We start from the raw sequence: 9,419 nt of genomic DNA on the forward strand, positions 1-9,419 counted from the left end.
CTAACCACTACTATTTCCTTACTTTAGGCTCTTGCGCAAGTAGCTAGAAGATGACATAAAACATTCCAGAGAGGATTTTTGGCTTTGAACTCTTAAGAAATAATAAGAGAAGTAATGATCAGATTTCTCAATCATTCCTATAAGTTTATATGTGGACCTTTCATGACCATCAGTCTGATTTTATCACCATATATCCTTCCCATAGCAAAAAGGAAATTGATGTTGTATAGCCGCTTTTAAAATAAGATTCGACCACCATCAAAAAGAAAATATATATATATATATATATATATATATATATATATATATATATTGTATGTTATATATAAAAATATACAAATTTTATATACATTTTTGACTATCAAAAATAAATAGTTTCTGGCGCGAGTTAAAAATGAAAATCCCATAACGAAATGCACCGCTGCACTGTGAAATTGGTGTCACACCTCCTTTTTGCGCGCCCCGCCCCGAAGGGTTAAATGCGCGAGGGAATTTTTCCAATTTAAGTGACAATATTCGAAATGGGATTATTTATTTAATTCAGAGTCGCCACTTGGGAAAGGTTTGGCTTTTGGTGTCCCAAGTCACCGGTTTATCTTGAATCCCAAATCGAGGAAATTTTCGACTTTTCCAAATGAAGTCTGCGAACCAGAAATTCTAAGTAAGGAATTCTGTTGACCCGAGGGAAGGTGTTAGGCACCCTCGAATCCCGTGGTTCTAGCACGGTCGCTTAAATTGTTATAATGGCTAAATATCTGATTTAAATACATGTTGTGACTTATGTGCTTTTATTAAGTTTAAACCGCTTTTATTATTATCATTTATTTTTATAGAATTTGCAACGTCGCGAAAATGTATCTCGAACCACGTCGCAATCAATGCACCCGTAGTTGTTGACCATTTCGACTCCGTTGAGATTTGGATTCGGGTCACATCAATGCGCACCCGAGTTTAAGAATGTAATTTAATTAAGCCGCGCCTAAAGAGTCTAGCGCGTTATTATTTTTGTAGGAGGCCATGAAATTCACTAAAACGGCCTATCCTGGATTCTAAATAATTATTATGGTTACTTATTGAGGGCCCCGCAATTTTGCATTTTTTATTTGGCGAGGCTCGTCTCTATTTTAGAAAGGATATCCTAAAGTGGCTACATTTCTAATGCGTTTGTCTCTAAAACTAGAAGGAGAAGGTACATGCTAATTTAATTATATGCTTTGGCCTAATCCGGATTCTTATCAACTTCTGATTAATTATTTACAAAGTGGAGAAAACATTATAATTCATGGAAAGAATGCTTTAATTTGACAAAGAGACTACATGCGAGCTGATGATATGCTATACTTGCATCCAAACGTTTCTTTAATTGAATTTCACTAGACTTATTTAGGCTAGATTAAGGGAATTAACTACTAGGCGTTATTACTAATAGGGATTCGAACGCGCTTCCATATACTGCCTAGCGGGTCCTGATAAAGGAAACTAAAAATAGAACAGAACATCAAAAAATGGAAGTACTCTATCGTATGCATATCATTATAGCTAACAGGAATCTGGTCAGTCGCTATGTCAATTATCTGTACATCCTGTGTACTGTACAATTACATACCTCGTAACAACAAACGACTATAAACTAAGACGCAAGAGACTAGAACTTAGTTAAGCATCAACTGATCTTTCCCTGCTATTGAAATTACAAACTAATCAATTATATAGAAAGAAATCAATTATGCCATGAGTATTACAACAGACATTTAAACTTCTCCAACTTTTCATTTCATGCTTTCAGATTGTTACAGTTACACCAACATGGGACTTGAAACGTGTACCTGGATACTGAAATGCAAAGAAGAAGTGGAAGCAGAAGAGTCAGCAGCAGCAGCACAAGAATGGTAGTAACAACAAAAGCAACACAGCAGCAATGACAATCCCAGACCAAACAGACCAAAGCAGTGAACCAATGGTACAGTACTCAATGTTGATCTTTTCCAAAACTCAAAGGAAGATCCTAAAATCTGATAGAAACCGACCAAACTGGATGCTGGATTTCAAACACGAAAGGATGAGGAAAAGTAGTGTTTCCAGTCGAACAAAGAATTTCTTTTCTAAATTCCCCCTCCTGATTTCCAAAATAAACTCTCTTTCTCACTTAGAAACTGATTCTGTTTGGTTTCAGCTTCCCTTTATGTGTGTCTCTCTCAATGTGTATCTGTATCTCCCTTCTATTTCTCTCTTCCTTTCAAAAATCTCTCCCCTCCCTGTTGTTATCCTCTCCTCTTATCAGATCTATCCTCTGTCTGTGTGTGTTAATGTGTGTGTATTTTTGCTCTCTCTTCTCGGATCTCTCTGATGTCCTCCTCCTCCTCCTTTAACTGATGGAAGTCCCCTCTTTTATAAACCTAAAACCTTTAACAGCCTGTTCAGACAATTAGAACACCCCTCCCATGTGCTCTCCTATTTCAGATTCCACTTAGCTAATTAAGTATAAACAAAACCCCATGATATTCCCTGGCAGACTCACTTTTGAAGTGAGGTTTAATACTTCTTAAACTAAAGCAGGGTATGGACAGCAGGGGTGTGTTCTGACAGCACATGCTGTCAAACTATTTTAATTCAAAAAGGGCCCTTATGCACATGTTGTGCACAAGTGCACATGCTATCAATTCAGATTGCTATAAGACAAAACCAATCCCTTTATATTTCTGATTCAAATACATCAAAGGTAAGTAGCTATAGTTGATTCTTAATTCAAACAATGTTCAGCAAAACAAATCAAGTTGTTACCATCCAAACAACTAAAAACTATTTGACGACATGTATCGAATCGACTATACCAGTTATAACATACACAATCAAAGCCAAGGATTAGAATCAAACAGTATCAACAAGGGGTCAGATTGCACATGTCAATACAGAGGTTAACTTGGGGATTGATTACTCAAACAATTTTGATTCAGTCAATTAAGCAGTTCACATACACACACATTATCAGTGAATGAGGAAACATTCGATCAAACAAAGGGGTACAGGCAAGGTGGACAATCAACAGTTGATAAAAATTAAAAAACACGAATTAAAACAACATGAATAGACCTTTAATCAACACATGGAATAAATAAAAAAAAAGGAAAACAAAACTCACCTTAAATCCCGAAAAATCAAAGAGCCTTAGCTTGGATTCGAACAGGCCTTTCTTAAGGCTGAACGGACTTTAATCGAAGTGTTTCTCAGATGAGAAACACTTCGATTAAGGTCCATTAGACCTTAATCTCTGTGGCTTAAACAGATATGGAACAGGAACGAGGTTTAAACCTAATCTCTTGGTTTAAACAGGCACGGAACAGACACGGAACAGGCACGAGGGACCCTTAATTTCTTGGTTTAAACAGGCACGGAACAGACCCTTGGTTTTGCTTGAATTAGACCCTAATCTCTTGGTTTAAACAGGCACGGGACAGGCACGAGGTTTAAACCTAATCTCTTGGTTTTAAACAAACACGGAACTGACACGAGGACCCTAGGGTTCAAAACATTAGATCTGGGATTCGTGTTTCCCTGGTCAGATTCGGACCAAACCAAGCATGGTATGGTCACGAGGGAGGTTCGGGGACTATCTGGTATAAAACTAGAGTCAATCGGTGTAAGTTAGGTTCCGACTCGAATCTTCAAATGAAGATTCGAGAAGGTGGGAGGGGATTCGAAGTGTGCGGTTGGTGGATTTGGGTTCAGGACGGTGAGGAGCATCTATGGTGTTCAGGTGGAGGTCACCGGCGTTCATGCCGCCGGGTTTCTGGAGAAGGGAGATGGGGGCGGCTCTAGGGTTTGGAGGGGAAGGGGATGAGGACGAAGGCGGGGTCTTGGATAGGGGGGGCAGGGTATGGTAGGAGGCTTATATATGGAATGGGTGGGTTGATCTCAGCCGTTGGATCAATCGAAATCAATGGCTTGGATTTGAAGGCTTAGGAGAAACGGTGTCGTTTCATCTAAACGGGATTTGGGTTGGTCCAGGTGGAAATGGGTCGGGTTCATCATGGGTTATGAGGAAGTGATCTTGGCCGTTGATCATTCAGAGATCAACGGCTCAGATCAGACTCAAATACTACGACGTCGTTTGGACGTCCTTGAAGTAGGCTGGTCCGGACCGGGGCAAGCACAGGTTTTGGGCTGGGTTGTTTGGGCTTTGAATTAAAAACGAAAATCAGCCCAAACTGATTTTCAAACCAATTCTGCACTTATCTCTTATTATTATTATTTTTTTAAAAAAAAAACAAAACCTAAGTAAATCAAATTAAAATTAAATAAACACTTAATACAATTATTTGCACACGTATATTAAAATATTTAAAGCAGGTAAAATCAAACAAAACAAAAATCACGGACAAAGATGCCTATTTATGATTTTTCTTTTTAATAACCGGATTACGGTTCCAACTACGCATGACACATACATTTTTTTTGTATTTTGTTTTAATAAAATAAAAATGGACAAAAATCATAAATAATTAACAAAGTGCCACGTAAAATCCAAAAATTGTACAGCAAGACCATTTGTTATTATTTTTTATTTCTTTTGGAGCGATTGTCGCGTAAGACAAAAATCACGTGCTCACAATTGGCACGTGTTCTTTTTAGCATGTTCCAAAAGAAATTACTTATTATATTTTATTTTATTTTAGTTTTAAACTTTTCTTTTTACCTTCAACGATATATTCTTATAGTTAAGAACTATCATGACATTTTTCGAAAACTACATCAATAACAGTAACATTTTGATATGTATCAAATAATTTTTTTTTTAAACTCTATGCTCAATCAAACACTGCTATATAAAACGTAGCAAAAGTGTATTGAAGTTCATTATAAAGATGGCTAATTCTTTCTAGAAGAATAGACTTCTTGGTGCCAAATGGATATTCATTCCTTGTATCAATTATGTTAATTTCATGTCATTTGAGTAATCTTATATGACATTACCTTTGTTAATACGACACAAACTTCACAATTAGAAAACATATTGAAGACAATTTCAAAGGTCTCAATGAATTTAATTACTATATGTACGTGTTTGGTATAACATTGGTTTCTTACCACCTCATAGAAATGAACGATTCATATTGATCTTCTGAACTATCTATCTTGTATATTTAATCTTATCTGGTGTTTTTCCACACAAAAATAAAAAATAAAAAAATACAAAAGTACAGCAATGTCTCTAGAAGCTTGTTCATGATTGTAAGAATCAGAAGCTTCATTTTGTCGTTATAAAATGCTGGAAAATCCCATGCCTAACTTCATAAAACATGTGACTAACGAGTAAACTTCATCCTCACAAATCCAATTTCACACTGCCAACCACACACTACACTTGAGATAATGCCGAATATGCTTATGTCTGCTTTAAAGGAAGTCTCGGAGCAACAATAAAGTTATCTTCGTGTGTGATATGTAGGTTATGGGTTCGAGTCGTAGAAACATCCACCAATACTTGTATTATGGTAGGTTGTCTACACATTATACCTCTTGGAGTATGATCCCTTCTTCAAACTCGACATAAATACGGGATACTTTGTGCACCGGAATTGCCATTCAACCACACACCACACTTAAGATAATGTTAAATATGCTTATGTTAGCTTTAAAGGGAGCCTTGGAGCAACAATAAAGTTATCTTTGTGTGTGATATGTAGGTTACGGGTTCGAGTCATAGAAGCAGCCACTAATACTTGCATTAGAGTAGGCTGTCTATATCACACCTCTTGTAGTGCGACCCTTTTCTCATATCCGACATAAATACTGGATGCTTTGTACGTCGGGGTTGCCTTTTAACCACACACACCACACTCAAGATAATGTTGAATATGCTCATGTCTGCGCTTACATCATCAATTGACAATAAAACATGTAGTATAAAACAAGCAAAGTTGAAACCATATTAAGAGATACCAAAAATTCTCTGATCTTTTGACTAATATATATTTTACTACCAAGATATCAAAGAATGGCTGTTCTCACAATTCAGCCACATTTTGTGTTATTCCCTTTCATGGCACAAGGTCACACTATCCCTATGATTGACATTGCGCGGTTATTAGCACAGCGGGGAGTTAAAATCACAATCCTTACTACACACTTAAATGCCACTAGATTCAAGACAGTCGTTGATCGCGCTATAGAGTCAGGACTAAAGATTCAAGTAATTCACCTCTATTTTCCAAGCTTAGAGTCAGGACTACCTGAAGGGTGTGAAAATTTCGACATGCTTCCATCTATGGATTTGGGGTTGAATTTTTTCGATGCAACGAAAAAACTTCAACCCCAAGTGGAAGACTTGTTGCAAGAATTGAACCCATCGCCAAATTGCTTAATATCTGATATGTGTTTCCCTTGGACTACTAATGTTGCACAAAAATTTAACATCCCTAGGATTGTTTTTCATGGGATGTGTTGTTTCTCTTTGTTGTGTTTACATAATTTGAGTGGTTGGAAAGAGTTGGAAAAAATAGAGTCTGATAAAGAGTATTTTCAAGTGCCCGGATTACATGACAAAATTGAACTAAACATAGTTCAGCTTGCAAGTATTGTTAGGCCAAGAGATTCATATTGGAAAGAATTAGGGGATCAAATAAGGAAAGCAGAGGATGAAGCTTATGGGATAGTAGTGAATAGTTTTGAGGATTTAGAACAAGAATATGTCATGGGATTGAAAAAGGCCAAAGACAAGAAAATTTGGACCATTGGCCCTGTTTCGTTATGCAATATAGAGAAACAAGACAAAGCTGAAAGAGGAAACAAGGCTTCAATAGAGGAACACCAATGCCTAAAATGGCTAGATTCTTGGGAAGAAAACTCTGTACTCTTTGTATGTCTCGGAAGCCTATCGCGGCTTCCAACACAACAAATGATAGAGCTTGGGATTGGTTTAGAATCGTCGAGACGACCCTTTATTTGGGTTGTTAGACACATGTCACATGAATTCCAAAAATGGCTAGTGGAAGAAAATTTTGAGGAAAGAGTTAAAGGGCAAGGACTTTTAATCCATGGTTGGGCACCACAAGTACTAATATTGTCTCACGCTTCAGTTGGCGGATTCTTGACACATTGTGGATGGAATTCGAGTCTTGAAGGAATAACAGCTGGCATGCCGATGATCACTTGGCCAATGTTTGCTGAGCAATTTTGCAATGAGAGACTAATAGTGAATGTACTAAAGACAGGAGTAAGGGCTGGGATTGAGAATCCTGTGATGTTTGGTGAGGAAGAGAAAGTGGGAGCACAAGTGAGTAAAGATGATATTAAGAAGGTAATTGAAGAAGTATTTGGTGAAGAAGAGGAAGCTGAAATGAGAAGAAAAAGAGCCAAAAAATTGGGAGAAATGGCAAAAAGGGCTGTTGAGGAAGGGGGTTCCTCTTACTTCAATTTGACACAATTGATTCAAGATGTCACTGAGCAAGCAAAATTTTAAAAATCCATCTAGGATTAGAAATAGTTGATTTAGGTGCAATGTATGCCATAAAGTTCAAATCGAGTCGAAATAGTGACGTTATAGTGTGTAAAGTTCAGTTTACTTTGATGTAATACGAAGATTAGTAAAATAATAGTATTATTACAACGGGCAAAAGTTCATTTACTTTAATAGTTTAATGTGCTTTTACATTAATACGACAAAGAATAATTTTGTGACATTATTGTTATAGTTGATAAAATTACAGACATAGTTGGTTTTCACTCCTAAATGCAGATTTATTAATCTGTGCACCAGTTAATATAATGGTACTAATAAATACATGTGTTTTACACTGTCATTCAAGGGCAGATATAGAATATAATACATGGGTTCGGCCACACGCAACCGTTTTGACCCAAAACATGTCTTAAGAAATTTACAAAATATAAATAAATATTAAATTTTTAATCCAATTATTAGTACTTAAGGTTGTTGTCCTAGAATACAGAACTCATATAGTACTTGAAATCGTTGTCCTAAAATTTTGAACCAATAGATTTCAAATCGTGAAACTGTTGTTGACTGTCTAAGAAAACATAAAAACATCTTGACTTAAAAGAAACAGCTCACTATAAACACTTCCCCAATTCACAGTCTCTCGCTATAGTTATATATACTAGTATAAATATATCCAGGGCAATAGATGTAACCATAGTTTTGAAAATATGTATTGACCTAACTGCAATTTTGAGTCATCTCGCTTAGATTTTATAGGAAACGATCCCTTTTAAGTCCTAGTGTTCGACTATGATAATCAAATATTTTGCTTAAACAGCTGTGATAATTAAAATTAAAATAGTTTTCGGAGGGCGACATTTTGTAAATAAAAAACTATTTGGCAAAATCTTCGAAGATATGCATGGTAATCAAAATTTTATATATGTTCCGTGCAGAAATTTGCAAAGTCTTTACCAGTTTGTCGTTTGTAACATGCAATTATAAGTGTTTTATATGTATCAAGAAAATGACCACAAATGAAGAAAATGCACGAGCAAGAACCATCATAAAAAGCTCCAGCATAACCTCTTTCAGAGCCGGATTCAAAATTTAAATTTTTAGGTTTAGGTTTTACCCAGAATCTATCAGAAACAACTTCTTAATCTTTATAAGGTAGGGGATAAAATTTGCATACTGTATACAGGTAAAATCGGGGATAATGCATACCCCGATTTTCCCGTGAAGAAAATCGAAGAAGGGCATGGACGCACGAGATTGAAATCGAGGCTAGGAGCCTTTCGTATCGAGATCCATGAAAACGATGCGCTCATCATCGGGTATGATAAAGCAAAGCACCTCGACCCCAGAGCGAGTTCTAAGATATCGGAAAATACGGTAAGCGATTACACACGACGGATAGAGGGCAGTGATTTCCACACCTAACCAGAAATCACGGTGTGAATCTCGCTTGATGTTGATTAAGGATCAGTAATTAACGAGAAAGGGAGATTTTTACCTTTTATAGATTTGTACTATGGATGAAACTCTCCTACCATATAAAGGGGAAGTTTTTCTTTTTGTAAGACACACTGTAACATGCAAATCAAAGTAACACAAGTTTACTTTTCTGCCTTTTAGTTATTGCTAAAGTTCTTATTTAATTATTTTGTTCTTCATTCACAACTGGGCTCGAACCAAGGGTCCAATCGGGACGAGACCACTATTCAATCTAAGTTCGGGCTTGGTCATAACATTACAACTGGTTTGATTGTTTATTTCATCTTTGACTTATTATCTAATATTCTTGATTATTTGTGTTAAATCAAACCACATATCCCTAAAACCGCGTACAAATTTAATTGTTATCTGATTTAGAGGTAAACAGTTTGGCGCCCACCGTGGGCTAAAGATAATAGTGGTGATTTGATACGAATCTCCATAACACACCCTATTTTACGCTTATTCTTTTAAGTCTTAATTT

The 9,419-nt window shown here is 36.4% G+C and overlaps 1 protein-coding gene across 1 annotated transcript; it reads left to right on the forward strand.

Annotated features, from left to right (window-relative positions):
• The first annotated feature begins 5,851 nt into the window (after positions 1-5,851).
• Positions 5,852-7,615, forward strand: LOC107759110 (UDP-glycosyltransferase 73C4-like). The gene has a single exon (XM_016576986.2). The coding sequence runs from the start codon at positions 5,996-5,998 to the stop codon at positions 7,457-7,459; it is 1,464 nt and encodes a 487-aa protein (XP_016432472.1). The 5' UTR covers positions 5,852-5,995; the 3' UTR covers positions 7,460-7,615.
• The last annotated feature ends 1,804 nt before the right edge of the window (positions 7,616-9,419 follow it).

The sequence above is a fragment of the Nicotiana tabacum genome, chromosome 5 (assembly GCF_000715075.1).
Source record: "Nicotiana tabacum cultivar K326 chromosome 5, ASM71507v2, whole genome shotgun sequence".
In the NCBI taxonomy this organism is placed as follows: Eukaryota; Viridiplantae; Streptophyta; class Magnoliopsida; order Solanales; family Solanaceae; genus Nicotiana; species Nicotiana tabacum.